The 17,340-nt window shown below is 49.3% G+C and overlaps 1 protein-coding gene across 3 annotated transcripts in view; it reads right to left on the bottom strand.

Annotated features, from left to right (window-relative positions):
• Positions 1-4,415: 4,415 nt before the first annotated feature.
• IRS2 (insulin receptor substrate 2) overlaps positions 4,416-17,340 on the bottom strand; it is a 29,648-nt gene continuing 16,723 nt past the window's right edge. For 2 of the 3 annotated variants that reach the window (XR_010409911.1, XM_045869701.3), the window contains one exon: positions 4,416-6,909. Coding sequence is in view for 1 of the 3 variants with exons in the window: in XM_045869701.3 (XP_045725657.1) it covers positions 6,905-6,909 (5 nt within the window). In the remaining 2 variants the exon portion in view is untranslated. The remainder of the gene's footprint in view (positions 6,910-17,340) is intronic. The other variant, XR_010409912.1, reaches the window with a different exon arrangement.

Below are 17,340 nucleotides of genomic sequence, written 5' to 3'. Positions count from 1 at the left end.
GAGTGAGTACAGACAGGTAACAAAGGAGAACGGCATTAAGACATTTACAGAGAAGCTAATGATTGGAAACGAAGATGCATCAGAGATAAAACCCACCCATAATCATTGCCCCTAAAGTAGAAAACTCAATACATTTTCAAAATCAGAAGTTTTCAAAGGTATAATACAGGAAGTCCAGCAATTCTTTTCAGCGTCATTCTGTCTCCATCCGTGTGTGAGCTGGGTATAGCTCCCGGACTTCGGCAAGTCTGGGGCACGGACAGGCAGAAGGGGTGGCCTGCGGTGGGGGCCATGATGGGCCCATCGAAGTCCGCGAAAGCCACACCGTGAAGCGCCGTGTCTACCAGGCTCAGGAAGTTTGACTTTTCCTATAATATAATGGGCTGGGGGAGGGGGGGCAAAGGATCTTTAACCAAGATGGAGAGATGGTCATGCGTGGATTTTGTAAGGATCATTCTGTCACTTTGGCTGCACCGAGTGTTGTCATCCCTCGAAGTAACATGACTGGAGGTGCTCTAGCATGTAGGTGATGGTCAGGATTGGCCTAAGATCCTGATCTTTGCCTCAGGTTTTTAGATCTTTACTCCAGATTCTTAAACACTGTTTGCTACATACTTGCACTACAAAGTAAACTGGGCATAATCATTCTCTTGTTCCTGCTCAAACCCACTGCTAAGTGGAGTCCTAGTCTTCGGAGATGCCAGGGCCAGAAACAGGAGCGGGCCCCGCGGGTTTCCAGGCTGTGCTGTTGGCAGGTGCATCCAGGACAGCCGCCCCTGGCTCCCAGAGCTGAGAAAGGCAGGAAGGGCCGTGGGGTGTGTTGGGCCTGCCTGCCGCCCTCCCTTCCCTTCAAAGAAAGTCCTATTTCTTTAGGCTTCGGAGAATGTCATCTAAAATTCTTTCGACGTCAATACTGGCATTCAATAATCCTCATTATTATCAAGTTATTCCTTGCGGAAAATGAACGTGCCTTTCCCACTGCCTTTCATCCTTTCTCTTGTTATATCTTCTTTAAAGAAGGTCAGTGACAAATCTCTTTTCTTATCATAGCCTCTAACATCACCAATGGGGATAAATCACCACGGCTTTCTCTCTTCCAACCTAAACAGTCCTTGTTTTAATGCTCCTGCAGAGGTCTGATTTTCCATCCTTTGTATCTTTTTTTTTTAAGGATTTTATTTATTTATTTATTTATTTTTCTGACACAGAGAGAGAGAGACAGCGAGAGAGGGAACACAGGCAGGGGGAGTGGGAGAGGAAGAACAGGCTTCTGCGGAGCAGGGAGCCCGATGCCGGACTAGATCCCAGGGTTCTGGGATCATGACCCCAGCTGAAGGCAGACACTTAATGACTGAGCCACCCAGGCGCCCCCGTCCTTTGTATCTTGATCTTTCATAAAATAGCTTCCGATGTTGTACAGAATAATGAAAACAAACCTACAAAAGAACACTGTGCTGGAATTATGTTCAGGGTCTGGAAAACAACAATTCTGTAAATATAGGCTGGCATCATTACTATGTTTTTGATCAAGCTAAACTTATCACTTTATTCCACTTGTACTTTATTAGGAACCCCCCTTTCGAAGTCCCCGGAGATTTGGAGTGTGTGCAATGTGAACGTTAGAGGGCCCATTTGAGGTCTACTTGCATTTGAAAGGGTTCCCATCACGGGTCCCTCTTCTGCTGCCGCTGCCAGCCCCGCCCTGCGGGACACCACCCCGTCTCCCAGAGTGTCACCAGCATCCAGCTCCATTCACCGCCTGGCAGGCTGGCGCGTCCCTGGATGCTGATGGCTCCCAGGCTCAGGGGGCGAGCCTCGTTCAGTGCAAACTCCCTCCCCAGGGACCAGGATCACAATGGTCAGGGACCTGGTTCTGGTCCGTGGGAGTGAGGCCCGGCTGGCTGGGGGTAGGTGGCTCTGGGACCGTTTGCATCCCTTCAAAAAGTACCCAAGGGTGAGAGACTATCTTTATTGGATATTATTATGGGAGGATATACCTTATGGGGCCCTACAACCATCTTATAAACATGAGGGGACAGGTCTGAGAGAGAAAAACCAAGATGCTGAGGGCTGCGGAGTAGAAGGTGAGAAGGTCCTGGGCCCCTGATGAGGCCAGGTAGCTGCCTAAGTAACCCAGCCCTGCACCCTTGTTACGGGAGATAATAAATCCCTTTACTGTTCAGTGGTTATCAAAATGCGGTCCCAGACCGGCAGCCTCAGCATCTCCTGGGACGTTCCTAGAAATGCAAGTCCTTGAGCCCCACCCCCCAGGTGACTGAAAAGAAAGTCTGGGGATCCATCATCCCATGATCTGGTCTCACAAGCATTTGATTTGATTCCAATCAGCCCAAGTGCTGGAGAACTGGCATCAGCCATTGCCCTGGGTTTTCTATCATCTGCGGTAAACTCTATCCTCATGAATACTTGTACCGTGTTGCACACCTCTTTCCTGGGAAATGCAATCAATTTGATGTTTTTGTTTTATGTGGGGGTCACCAGGGAATCTGTGACATCTCAGATGCGAAGGCTGAAGAGAGGGGGCTCGGGCCGCCCAGGTAGGGCTCTTGAGGTGTAAGGAATTTTGTGGCAATTTAGAGCTTTTAGCGTTCCCATCCTGGATGAAAGGAGCGGACTCTGAAAAAGAGGAAAAGAAAACCCAGGAAGCACAGCTCGGGTCAGAAGAGCCCAGAACTCTCTCTACATGTCGTGGCAAAGGCCATGAGTCACTCGAGGGCTGAGGAAGATTCAAGGACATCGTTTTAGCACGTAATCAGGGAGGTACTAAGGACAAGCAGGCACGAAACTGCCCAACAGCTCAACAGCGTCCTTTGGAGAGGCGAGAACGAGCTGAAGAGCGGAACAGAGCCGGGCTGGAGGAGGAAACCCCGGCCAGATCCTGGAGGGGTGGTCACGGTGCCCAGCTGCCAGTCAGCGTGCGAGGCCACGCAGCCCTGTCTCACGGATCACTGCCAAAGCGAGAATCGGAACCTTCAAGTTCCACCGAGTTGTATCAATCAGGGAAACGCGGGAGAGTTGCGCAGGGGGGGCAGTGATGGAAGAGACACACTGCACATTTCAAAGGAGCAATTATCCCCTTTGTCCTTCAAGCGGGGCATCACAGCGTTGCTATAAGTCATGCTGGCTTCACTCAAATGCTAGCACACCTCGTCTCTTCAAGACCTCCGTGCACCCGCGAGTGAACAGCCTGCCCCGTAATGTCTGACCAGGGCCCGGGGTCCTGCAGGTCAGCTCGGATCCTGGACTCTTGCGGAGGATGCCAGGCCAGGAGACCGTGAGCGAGCCGTGTCCTGCAAGCTCACTACTGAGACCATCCGCAGGTCGGAATCACTCTTCCCAAAATCAATAGAGTGGGATCTCCATCCTTCACATCATTCTGTTCTATGAAGCTTAGCCTTCTCCTCAAAGTTTCTAGATCAGTTTCGAGCAAACGCTTCTGGCAATTTGTGGATCTTGGCAACGACTCCCCACTTCATTTGTAATCAGCTCTTTTGAGTAAATCCATTTGCCGATTCCTACTCTATGGGACTCTCCTAGAATGGCAGCTATGACCTGCTTTTTCACTAAAATAAGTCAGATTTCACAGGCATCAAGCCTGGGAGACCATGTTCTCCTCTGTGGCTAACGGGAGACCCCGTGTAATCCGTCCAGCTGCGAATGGGCTGCCCTGCCGCCTCCAAGTCCCCAAACACCCCACACAGTGTCCACCAGCCTCGTGACCTAAAAGCCAACATTTAAAATCGTCATCCAAACTGTGCTGGTTCTATTTGCTCAAAAGAGGTGACACCCACGTTACTGCAATCCTGTAATGTTAGGGTGAAGTGGAGGGCAGAAAAATGACTTCCAACAAGGAGGTAAAGTTGTTCTCGATAAAAATCAATAGTCATCATTTTTATATTTTCTGCCTCCTGAAGTGCACCTGCCGGCTGCCGCAGTGACCCTGCCTGGATGCATCGGTCCACCCCTCCCACGTGTGCATCCCCGGGAGGAGGCAGGGCCAGGAGCACACGTGTGCCGATCGGCCTCGACCCCGGCTCCTGGGCTCAGAGATATGGTCCCTGCGCTCCGGTCGCGTCATCTGTAAAACGAGGATGGGGACTCCTACCACCTTGGTTGTTACGGACTCTGAAGGAGCGAGTGTTGGTACAGCACTCAGAACAGCATCTGGCCGGCCCACTGTAAGCAGTCTGTGTTTTGCGAAGTCAGTAACATCTTTGTTTGCTTAATACATTTCCTTTTCATAAATTCTGTCATTTGGGGAATATTGTTGGGTTTCCGGGATTAAAACATTTAAATTAAGAGGCATCAAAGCAATTTCAAGAGCCTCGTGTTTACTTTTTTACTCTCAGACAGCAGGAGTAGAGTGGCTTTATGTGAGACTCAGAATCCATGCAGAAGAAGATATCCTGAAGGCTTTATTCGTTTCATAAATAGTGTATTTTATTTTATTGCATATGGCTGTTAAGGAGAGCATCCATGATCAATACAGACTGAGTACAATGCACTATTCTAGGTCCGTTTACTGTTGTTTCCAGCAGCGTCACATCGACCCTTATACACGGTGCGCACAGTGGAAGACAGAGCAAGATAGGTAAGTCTCTTGTCATATCACAATAGCAAGAAATATATTTAACATCTCGAGATCCAGAAACAATACGTACCCAAAAAGAAAACACTGTTTAATAACTGTTAAAGTTTATATAGCAAAAAATATTTTAAATTTAAGGTAAGTCAGGCAAAATGTACAAAGACCCAATATACATTGTGAAGTTTTAGCAAACATAACATTTATACATTTTGGTTCCATTCTGTAAACTAAATTAAAAATGTAAATATTGCATATGCCTTTTTTTTTGAAATGTACAGGATAGAGGAAAATTTAGTCTATTATCAACTTTTTATTCTGCTTGTTGTAAGCTGCAGTATGAACGGGAGCCACGCATATGGTGCCAAGACTACTCTAAGCATAGAGCCCTACTTATATATGCCATACACACACCGTACCCAGCAGGGCCCTCACTCGGTCCTACTGAACTGGGGGGGCTGCGCAGCAAACACCAGCCATCGATTCCGAGTCCCAAAACTAAATCCGAACTTCAGGACATTTTATACATTTTCATAAAGTATACGTATCATACACTGAAATTGACCTTCAAACTAACATCATATGGTCTATACACTGTTGCGACGTGTGATTTTAGAAAAGTAAAACTTTAAAAATGTTCTGGGGGATCACTTTACATTCAACTTTGTCTCGCAATACAATCCTCTGTTCTAAAAGTTCAGCATGGAAGCAGGAAGACTTTTGCATTGCCATTAAATATATTTTTAAGACATTGAATTTTTTGGTCTTCCTCTAAAAAAGCCTCATTTTATTAATGCATTATTCTATAGTGATATATATCTATATATTTATATATATTTTTCTCCCAAAAAAAAAAAAAAAAACTCACATCTCCAATGAATTAGCGTAACCTCTACAGGACTATCCGAGCAGACAGGCACTGCAAACGTGCCCGTGGGAGGGGGGTCTGCAGCCCTCCGCCACGTGTCAAGGGGGCAGCGAGGTGACATGACATTCTGCTGGTCAAGGTCAGCAGTTCTAATCACCACAACACTGGTATCTTCAGAACACTGGAAACATAAAATGAGGGTAGTCTCGTCAGGAACTGTTTTAACAAGTCAGATGTACTGTGAGGTTTTTTTTGTCTCCTTTTTCTTCTTCCCTTAACAACACAGGGGCCGGAATAGCTCTTACACCGAGTTCTTTGCTTCCCTTGTCTTTTTTGGAGTTTTTGTGTTTTTTTATTGTTGCTCAGGGCAGCCCATTGGCCCACATGATACCATCAAGTGAAGACAATACATTTTTTTTTTTTTTAAATCTGCCAAAGCCGTGACCACCCTTGGATCGCTAGCATGCCTACATGAATTTTTGGTTAAAGAAATGCAAGCTCAAGATTAAGGATAGCAGAGACATTTGAGCTTGTAAATAGGTTCAAAGGCTTTTGCAATTTGAAGTACCTACATAAACATCTACATAGAGAAGATGAAACAAGTCTGTTAAAGGTAAAAAGAGATATTCACCCCCTGCCCCAACCCCCCTCCCACCCCCACTACCCAATGTAATTGATGATTTTTCAAAAGTAGGTTGCTTCAGTTACACATAATTATTATTATTTATTAATCCATCTTCGAAGTCCAATCCCAAATTGCATTTCTGTTGAGAAATGTCAGTCCCACACTGGGCTCTGTCTGAGTAAACACGCAGGTACCTGGATTGGAGTCCACGGAGCAGCTGTGTCCTGGGGCCAGTTAATAAGGCTGAAAGGCCGCACTCGAGACGCACTCAGCAGAGATGCGCAGGAGGTCCTGCCAGCCCCCGGCCACGCAAATCCGGCTTTACCTGGAACTGAGGTAGGACTGTGGTAGTTTTGAGTGCATGCCAGTAAATGCCAGATTTTACCACTTTCATGGGTATTGGTAGAATCTCCTAGCATGCTGAGGGATAAATTTGCTTTGCTAAAATGAAAGTAAGAAGAAATTAAGACACTGGCCACGATCTAAATGACCAATCGGAACATCCAATTTTCTTGAGAATAACTTCTTCGGTGACTTTTGTCAACAAACAAACAAAACACAGCACAAACAGCAGAATGATGAATTTCCCCCACCGCGGGAACCAGGAGAGGGGCAGGTGTCCTTGCCTTGTTGGTTCAGACTCTAACACGGTCGCAGATGTTCCAAACCCTAGTCGTTGCTCAGATCCAAAAGAAAACTGTAAGCAGCTTCAGATTAAAAAAAAAATAAAAAAGCAACCACGCTGAGCATCTTCTTCTAATGTCATTCTCTGATGTGTGACGTCATGTTGATAAAGCCAGACAGATCCTCACTCTGGAAAAGAAAGGGAAGAAGTCAGTGGTGACAGGGGTCACAGGAACAGAGCCATCTCGAGTGAGAGAGGAAGTCGTGTCACTCCCAAGCATGAGGCGAGCGCTCTGGTGAGGCCCCGGCTGGGCTGGACGCAGAGGCAGGATGCGGCCCTTGCCCTCGGGGACAAAAGCCCTGGAGCTAGCAGCCGGCCTGCTGCCCGGGGCCCGGCTCTCGGTGGGGGCTGTGGGGGAGAAAGCTCACGAGGGGACGGACGCCAGGGCCCGGGGGCGCGTCCTGGAAGCCGTGCCATCGGGGGTTGACGGGAACACGGGACAGGCAGTGAGTCTGAATTCTGCCTCGGAAAACCCTCCCAGTGGATCGTGTATCCCCTTCCCAAAGCGACCAGGCCCACACACTCGCTCCTGCAGCGACCCGCTTGTCATCCCAGACCCTCCTCATCTGCCCCGCTGCCCCGGGGCCAGGTTAGGTCACCTACCCCCATGAGCCTGGTGGTGACAAGCCATTAGGACCAACCCACTCCAATGGCTTCCTGCCTTCCAGGCCCAAGGATCAAACTTCTTCGACCTGTCCCCAATCTCCATTGTTTCCAGCATGTTTTTACTTCACTAACTGCCCGTTAAAGAACATTAACGGACAGACCGAGTTGGGAGATTGACATTTCATAGCAAACTGCCTTTCGTTTTAAGCTTCTTGGCCTTTTTTCTTTTTTTTTAGATTTTATTTATTTTGGGGAGAGAGAGGGCGTGATAATGAGCACTAGCAGGGGATGGGGGGTGGCAGAGGGAGGAGCAGACTCCCCGCTGAGCAGGGAGCCCGACGCAGGGCTCGATCCCAGGACCCTGAGATCATGACCTGAGCCGAAGGCAGACGCTCCACCGACTGAACCACCCAGGTGCCCAAAGTTTCTTGGCTTTTTGATCAAAACCCCGAGTGGTTCGTCTGCACCCCCCGGAGTGGCGGTGGCTGGGCCACCCTGCTGGCCACGCCCTGCCCTACACAGGGAGGGGCTCTTCCCTGGCACCTGCGTGCACACGACCCTGCACTTCCGAGTACTGCTCTCATATCATTACAATCCCTCCTCGACCCTCCCCACGCTCCCTGGTTTACTTCACGGTGAAGCCAATTCTCTTCCGTCCACCTTGAGTTCAGGGGCCCGCTCCCGGCAAGAGAGGATTTCCAGAGGACCCTGCAGCCAAGAATGAGCAGCTGGATGCCCTGGTTCCAGCTCCGAGGGCTGCATCCCATGTGCGGCCAGAAAGACAAACTCCTGGACAGACAAGCGCTGTCAACGGTCAACATGCAAAATAAACATCATACCTTTTCATGACTGGGTTGTTGTAAGTTCCCCACGATGTGCTATTTCGGAGCAGTGCTACCGTATTTTATTATTTTTAAAAAGCCTTATGTCCTCTAAAAATTTTAATCCGCAAACAGTTCCCCAAAGCAGAAACAGGGGCCAAGTTTTGTCCCGGGGAGAGACGGGCCCCCCGGCTATTTCAGCATTGTCCCCGCCAGAACCCATGTGAGGGCCCCACCCCAGACATTTGCATCCCTTAAATAGCAGGTGTTTGCTGGAATCCACCTGGACTTCCACTTCTCCCCAAGATAAGAGTCTGCGTTTTGTCACTGAGGCCCTGAGTGGGAGACGAATTCCCGGCGAACCCCAAGCAGGTGGTCAAGACGCCCTGGATCTGCTGACACGAAGATCTGGGGTCACAGTTTATTTTATTTTTACTCTAATGATTAGCTAAATGAGGCAGAATTGTCTCCTGTTAACCCTAAACCCATTATCTGGAAACAGCTAAGCAAGTCAATTCCTCAATCTCCCAAGTTTACACAGTCACAAAAATGCGGGTTAGCTGTTCCTGAGAATGCACCCCCCACTCACCCTGGCCACTTTCGGGGCACGGCAGCCGTGTGAACTCCACATGGAGGGCATGCTCCATGCCAAGACCCGGCTCCCACCATTAGATCTTCGGGAGCTCTCATCAAGGTAAACATGGAATTTTAGCTTTTGGAAGGTAAGTAAATACACAACAAGTATCAAAACCTTCATTTCTGCGCTTTGTCGTGGTGGGAGGAGCGTGGAGAAAGGCAGGGTCACCTTTCATTCATGCATTTGTGCACGCACTGATTTCACAGGGCCAGGGCACCTGAGGGTGCTGATGGGTGAGGGGGAGCCCCCAGGCAGGGAGCTGAAGCAGCCGTCCAGAGCTCGGCTCCCACACACGCTAGCCAGGGCCCTGAACGTGAGCACAGGAGGGGCGCGGCCAAAGGAAAGCGGCGGGGGCTCAGAGGATCCAGAGGCAGCGGGGTCCCAGGCTTGGAACCCAGGGCAGCCCCCCCGGAAACCCCTCACTGCACCCTGCTCTGCTCTGCTCAGCTCCCCCATCCCCAGAGCTGGCGGATGCTGGTTCCTTTGTTTACTGACTTTTAAATTACGTTAAATGATCTCTCCTCCTGAAAATTAATCTGCTTCATCCAGACTAGGAAAAAAAAAAGTCTTCTCACACTACTAACCTGACATCCTCGCCTTTAAATATTTATGCTTTCTAATGGTGATTCTGGCAAAATTTTGTGTGCTTTATTATCTACGTTAATTCTAGTAGAAGCAAAGTACAAATTATTAATTTTATGATCAATCCACACCGAATATTCATTAGGATGGGAGACACTCCTTGAACTCATTAGGTGTAGCGGCCAAACAAAAAAGAAACATCAAGAATCACACGTTGTTCATGAATGCGATTACCAAGGTGTCTGGATTCTGTCCTGGAGGAAATGCGTCTCAAAATAATTTAAACTTATTGGCATTCATGGAATTTGTCATATAATCACACGCAGTACCGGTCTGTAGCTTAGACACTGCTTTGTAAAGAAACCCATTCACAGAAGCACTGATCTAAGGCAGCTGATTTAAAAAAAAAAAAAAAAAATTTGCATTAACAAGATTTAAGTCATTCCACTGGACGCATCACCCTGGCCAGCTACACCCCATCTTGCTCTGTCACGTGTGACAAATGATGGCCGCACGAAGGACCGTTTCCACGTGCCAGGTATCCTCACTCCTGGGTGGGGGGGGATAATTCCATGCCTTTTCTCTTCCACTTAAAAGAGCAATCAGAATGCAAGGGAGCGAGCACCCTCATTAAAGACCCCACCTTCAATCTGCTCTTTACAAAAAAAAAAAAAAAAGAGGAAGAATCAGAAAGAAATAGAAAACAAGTCACTGAAAACCTTGTCATGGAAACAAGTGGGAAGCCTCCTTTGTCAGGAGCAGCACAAATATCGAAACACCGACATGCCTGCCGCCGGTTCGCCGGGCTCCGTGATTCCAAATACGAGCGTGGAAACGACAGTGGGCATCAGGTCTAGAACGTTCCAGGGATAAATCGGGGAAATCTGCACTGGCAAATAAATTCAGGCGGCATCTTCGATGCACATTCTGACTCATGACATTTTCATTTTGATTTCTCACGGGTATGTGGGTTTGGACGTGTCTGGCTTCGTGGCCAATATTTCAGTGTCCAGAATTCCGCACACAGCCCTGAGGGGTAGCAAGTCTGCCCAGGAAGGCCCTGGTTCTCTCTGCAGAGAGCCTCATGGGTCCCACCCCGCGTTCCGCGTGGAGCCCCGGGGAGGGCTGGGGGGAGATGTGCGTGGGGCCCCACGCAGACAGAGCCCCACACCCGACTCCACGGTGGGGGGCGCTCCCAGCACAGCGGCACGGACCGCACCCGAGAGAGCTATAGCCACACTTAGTGGGCGAAAATGACTTAACCCTTGCAGGCACAAAAGGAGTGGCCGCAGATAATCCTTGCGTGACAAACGAAACAACATACTTTTCAAAATTAAAACCTATATTTCCAGCGGCAACTATGATTAGGAAGAAAGAAACCTGCAATGAGCCCAGACATGTCCTTTGGCCCATTTAAACCTTTGATGTTAAACATAGACTTACAAGAGAAAATAAACTTTTCAGTTACATGAGAAATTCCTAGAAAAAGAACCCTGATAATACAGTATCTCCTTACTTGACTAAAAGCAAAACACTGTCCAATATACCAGAAGAAAAAAAAAAAAAAGTAAGGCGAAGTGTGATAACAAACAAGCCAGAGATTCTAAGAAAAACGGTTACTTGAACTTTTCATTTAAATAGGAGAAAAAAATAACTTAAAAGGAAACTAGGGAAGAAGTTCCCCAGGACAAATGGGGGCCGTAAATTACTTTACCAACCCTACTCATGAAAGACTTCAAACTGCCTGTTACATGAGATCACCTTTTCCACGGACAGGTAAAATCATTCCATCCTGAGTGCTTGCTGTTGAAGAAATGTCCCAGCACCAAGTTGTAACCTGATGGAAATGACGCAGCGCGGACCGGCACGAGAAGGTCTAGCCCTGGGAGGAGGCTGGGGATCATAGAAGGCGGCGGCTTCTCCTTCTCCGTCAGCTCCCGTTGAATCGTTCCCGTAAGACCCTGCGTTAACCACTGCACACTAGAGCCCTCAGGGGCCCCGGCCCAGGGGGCCCGGCCCCGCACCTCTCCCCGCTTCCCGAGCCACAGCCGCCCACAGGGGCTGCACTCACTGCTTAGTGCACGTTCTCAGCACACTCACACCTCCAGTGTGCGTTTCATCCCCATGCTCATTGTTAGGGAGCCTGACGCGCACACCCTACTAGCTATTCTTCCATGGCAAGAACGCCCCCCCATACATGGGGCAGCAGCTAGCGACAGCGTAGGAGAAACAGGATTATTCTTCAGTACAGACGCCCAATGGGCAACATACCCCCTCAATTCCTGGCAGACCCCCTCTTAAATCATCAACGGTCAGACCTTCCTAGGTACCAACCAGACGAGGGAGCATCAGTGACTGGTCAGCAGTGAAGGACGGACTTTCACTGCCCCCAGGGCTCCCCTTACAAATGGGGCAGTCACCGTCCATTGCTACAAATAAGGACAGAGGGGTAGGGTTCGGGCGGGGAGGAGAGGTCTGCGACTGTCACTTGGGGCCCGGAGTTTACACTCTTACACGGCACCTTCCAAAACTCACCCCAGTGACACAAAATACTGCCGGCCCCCGGCTGCTGCCGCATGCACCTGTCTCTCTCCCCAGCCAATGGAGCCCTTGAGCCCTGCCTGTCCCCAGCAGCTGGCCCGACGTTGAAATAAAGACCCACGTAGTTTATGCCATTTCTCACAGGCAGAAAAGCTAAAAAGAAAAAAGAAATTCTTCTAAAGGAGAACGAAACTTTAGAACTGTCTGAGGCCCAAGGGAAAAGAAAACCCTCTTCGAGAGAGAGAGAGAGAGAGAGAGAGAAAGAGAGAGAGGCATTCTTAGGCAGAGGTCAACAAAGTACAGCCAAATCTGACCTGTTGCCTGTTTCTGTAAATAAAGTTTTATTGGAACACAGCCATGCTCATTCATTTGTATATGGCCGCTTCTGCACTTCAACCGCAGAGGGGAGTGGCCCTGCAGAGACAGTTCGCCCCAGGACATGACAGGAGGAAGACAGCGAGGAGAAAGAAGGGTGAAGTACTCAAAATAACACCATATATTTCCATCTGTGTGTTACACCTGGAGACTAACTGATTCCCCCTCTGGATATTATCTGCAAGCTTCCGTCCTTTAGAAATGCAATACCAGAGACTAAAAACCACGCTATCTTGTTACAGGCCCTACTGAAAATGAGGGAGCAAGTCACACGATCATTTATGAAGCCAGCACACTTTTGGGATTAATTTCCCTTACCTACGGCCCTTCTATTTTGTTTTTCATACACAACACGGAAGTACTGAGTACATATGATTATTACAAAATACATCCTACAGTACTACTCTTTCAACTTCGACAGAGGTGAAGTTGTAATATGTCAATCCAAATCTTTTCTCTTTCTGGGGTCATTTATGAACATGAATATAAGCGTTATATTTCTGCCCTATGAAACGGTAAGAATACTTGAGCCAAATGATACCATGTGCGCTAAAATTGCAAATATCCGATGAACAGTGTAATTCTTTCCTCAGATTTAACACATTACTATGCTTATGAGTTTACACTGATGTAAAGAATATGTATTTTATGTAGACTTCAAAAATATTGTTTATATCTGAAGTTCTCAAACTAAATATTATGTTTTTCCTACAAAATTAAGGAATGTACAATAACAATTTATTCAAAATATATCCACCCCAAATATCCTGTTGTTATGTTTCAAATGCACCTTTCTTTCCTTCAAATATTTAAATATTTAAGAGTTGCTATGGGGGTTACTTTAGTTTTATGATTTCATTCCTTTTTTATTTTTATTATTGAAATCAAAATAAGCATTTTCTGGAAGTCTGAAATTATGCCAAACACAACTCAAATCCCCTCTATAGTATCACTGAATAAGAGACAGACTTAGGAGCATAGTTAAAAAGGGATGGCCTCAGGATTCCAAAATATACTCTGGGGGCGCCTGGGTGGCTCAGTTGGTTAAGCGACTGCCTTCGCCTCGGGTCATGATCCTGGAGTCCCTGGATCGAGTCCCGCATCGGGCTCCCTGCTCGGCAGGGAGTCTGCTTCTCCCTCTGACCCTCTTCCCTCTCGTCTCTCTATCTCTCATTCTTTCTCTCTCAAATAAATAAATAAATAAATAATCTTTAAAATATACTCTGGTTTTCACATTTAACAATAACTGTAATTTGGAAACGTATTAAAGATAGAGCGCAATAAGCAAAAAAGTGCTTGTCTTTAAAGAAAGAAACATTTAATGGAAACAGGAAGATTCTGGAACCCACTGCCCCCCGCCCAGCCACCTCCCTTCTAGGTAGAAGCTTCCACAGCGCACAAACGGGCACAAACGCGCACAAACACACCCAGTGGCCTGAGCGTCCCCGGCTTCTAACCTGCAGGCCCACTCCCTCCCCGTCCATAACATCCACATAATACAGGATGTCGGTGCTGTCTCCCGGGGGCTGAGACTAGATCTCACTTAAGGCTCTAGTGTGAATGGGCAGCCAGCCTTCAGGTGCAGGATCCTCTAGCGAAGTCAAGGCTGAGGGTCCAACCCTGCTGTGCCCTGGCTCATTCCCACCATCACTCATCTCAAAAGCATCCTGGGAGCTTAGGAATGACTCAGGTCAAGCCATCCCCACCCCTCTGAACCGAATGCCATTCCAATGGCTCAGTGCGACCTGGGTGTGGACGGCCACCGGTTCCACCGGAGTCAGGGTCCTGGGGCCCATGATCCAGCACTGACCGATCTGTTCCTTCTCCTGAACACGGGGACCTTATTCCCCTGCCCTGAGTTCCTCCCTGGGCCACAGTGAAACAACCGAATGAGATTTTATGTATGCAAGTTATAAACAAAGAAGTCAAACACAATATAGAGAGACGTGGTTTTCCTTGTGCAGAGGGGCACGCACCACTCGCGTTACTTGACTTTGCAGCTGGGTCCCTTTGCTTTTTCTTCAAGCCCCTTTAAACGGCGTATACGCGTAACCACATGTTCCTGTGAACTACAAAGACTTCTTAATAAGACAAGCCTGACTCCTCCCACCCCGCTCTCGGGCTAATCTGTGTGGCCACGGTCGTGGTATCTCTGAGCACGTTTGCCATGACAGCATTTTCCTTCATTCAAAACTCTACCCGTGAATGACATCACGCACAACTGGGACTTCAAGCAGCAAATAAACAACTGATGAATGCACAAAAACAATGGCAAACAGCTCCCGGAATGAAATGAATAAACTTGTTTTAATTGGATAGAAGCAGAACAGAAGTAGAATTGTTTTTCTGGGGGTAACTCCAGGCCATTTAAAGCTCATCGTTCTCCAACGCTGCACAGAACGCCCTGCCTGGCTGCTCGCTCCACGTCCCATGCACAGGACAAAACGCGCGGACAGGGGTCACATGCGCCCCCGCGCAGGCAGCTGCGCCGTCAGAGGAGGCACAAATGCCTCCCCACGTCGAACGTGCCCCCGGCAAGCACGCGCGCCGGCAGCTAGCCGGGCTCTGGCTGGTGGGGCCACGGGCGCAAGTCTCTGTCTCTCTGGTTTTTGTACAGAAGTGCAGCAAACTGTAGATCGACATCCAGACTCTGTTGCACACAAGAAATATTTACATCCAAACGAAGTACTATTTATTAAAATTTCAGTAGTGAAAACTGTAAAGTGCTAAGTTACAAACCATCTTTATCAAGTCCATTTACTGAAAAATAAAATCAAGTGAGACAGCAGCTGCTGATGGCCAGGCCCTCCCAGGACAGAGGGGCCAGGGAAACGGTGGTTCCTCCTACGGAGCCCCAGCCCCAGCCCCAGCCTGCAGGTGACCCACCTCCACGCCCCACCCCCCACTTCACAGCCAGACAGCACCTAGGGCAGGTTAGGGTACCCCATGTGCTCTTTCAGCCAGAATGCCAAACTGCCTCGATGTCGCTCACAACTGGAGTCTCCCCAGAGTACAGTTGCTGGAGACTCACTTCTCCAGCCTTGGCAGAACTTAGTGGCCAGACCTGGTGGGCATTTTACATGCTCATCTGCTGGGAGGGACCTCCCACAGGAGGGGCTCTGGACCCCAGGACGCCTGGGTCAGGGGCCTGGCCTGGGATTTCTCAAGGCCTCTTGGGAGATTCGAGAGGGCAGGCAGGTTGGACACCTTGGCCCCCGACTTTCCTGGAGGCCAGGGCCACAGCTGTATGCCCAGACCCAGGAAGAGCACCTGCTGCCGCCGCGTCCAGCATGGGAGGTATTCACGCGCGGGGATGGAGGGGCCCAGCTCCGGGCCACACTGGGGACATGAGCACACACGTCTCTCACCCTTCCCTCTTCTCTGGCGAGAAGAAAGCCGAGTGAAGGAACAAAACAGCTGACCACAGAAAGACACAGCTTCCCAAACGGCTCTAGGCTTGGGGAGGGGGACACAGTCAATTCGGTATGAAGACATTACTCCTTCCACCGCAAGAAGGCTGGACGGTCCGCACTGACCGGCCCGCTCACATCCCCAGGCCCTCCAAGCTGGGCAGAACCCTCTAGGACTTTTAAGAATGGATTAAAAAGACAGGTGCCTTCCTAACCACCTCTTCAGGGACCAAAATGACAACATGCGACAGAGCAGACGGAAGCTTCGTACCCGGCAGTTACAAGACGCGCGGAGCGCTCCCCCCTCCAGAGGGCAGCCTGCCAGCCCCGATATTCCACCCATGGAAAGCATTCCCTCCACTTCACAGTGGCAGGATTCTGTGACACGCAGTCATAGGGGTTAACAGAAAAATAATGCTTATTTTCTCGATTTTTCTAAGACAGAGAGCAACAGGTCATTTTGTAATTTCTAGCTGTTGTATTAAACTGAACATGAACGGGCTTCCAAGTGGCCTAAACCAAGAGGAACAGGAAGAAAATGAGTAAACTCGCTCTCATCTTGAACCACCATGCACGGCGAAAGTGAGACCCCCGGGAGTCGGGGCGCGGGAATCGGCCGGCCGTGCGCTGCGGGCCGTGGGGTGGGCGCCTCGGCCGCGTGTCCCTCGGAGGCCCTGGATGCGGGGCCCGGACCGGCCCACTTGGTGACACGCCGCCTCCCCCTCCCGCCTCTCGCCGCCGCGGGGCCTTCTGCATCAAGTGCTCCAGAGTTCAGGCAGCAGAGAAATCAAGGCGACCCAGGAGCACAGACGTATTTCCTAGCACACGCACTTGGGCGTGAAAACTGAACTTGCACACTTCTGTCCTGGCAGAGGCAAGAGCGTCCCCGAGCCGAGGAGTAACTGCTAATACGGGGAAGCAGCCCATCAGGAGGAGGCCGTCTGTCTCATTGAAACAGAGGAGTTTAATAGTTTACATATACTCCGTATCCTGTACACAGTTCACCAAAATGAAAAAACTAAACCTAAGTCCTGAAGACAGACCTCCACGCTCCGTCAAGTCTGAAAACCACACAAGCGACAAATAACTGCACACAAATCCATTTGCAAAACGTCCATGTCCCTCACACACAGGCTGAGGCCGGAGGGTCCTTCCGGCGTCCGCAGCTCCCGGCTCACTCCTAACATCAGCACTGTCCTGTCGGGGGTTCTCGCTACAAAATATGCGGCACATTCAGTTCTCCATCGGCTGGAGGACGAAGTCAATCCGCTGCACAGCCTGATTCTGGCACTCCCTAGGAAAAGCAGAGCCTGCCAAACTCCCCGGGTCGGGGCTCAGCTGTAAGCGGTCCCACAAGCACTAACCCAGCTCCAGACTCACCCTCGGTTTGTCTTGTCCAGGGTGACGGCCTCCCCACCCCCCGCCCCAAAGAAGCCACTGCGTCAGCTGGAGACCCAGAACCAGGCAGCAGCGAACCTACCGGGACAACGCCTCCTTCCAGGCCCAGAGAGTCTCTCCAGCCTCAGGGTTTTTTTTCTTTTTTTTTTTTTAAGATTTATTTATTTGACAGAGAGAGAGACAGCGAGA

Source organism: Mirounga angustirostris, unplaced genomic scaffold, assembly GCF_029215605.1.
Source record: "Mirounga angustirostris isolate CCGP_5_RB_7025 unplaced genomic scaffold, mMirAng1.0.hap1 SCAF_3, whole genome shotgun sequence".
NCBI lineage: Eukaryota > Metazoa > Chordata > Mammalia > Carnivora > Phocidae > Mirounga > Mirounga angustirostris.
The sequence above is the reverse complement of the archived record's forward strand: the minus strand, read 5'-3'. Positions and strand labels throughout refer to the sequence as shown.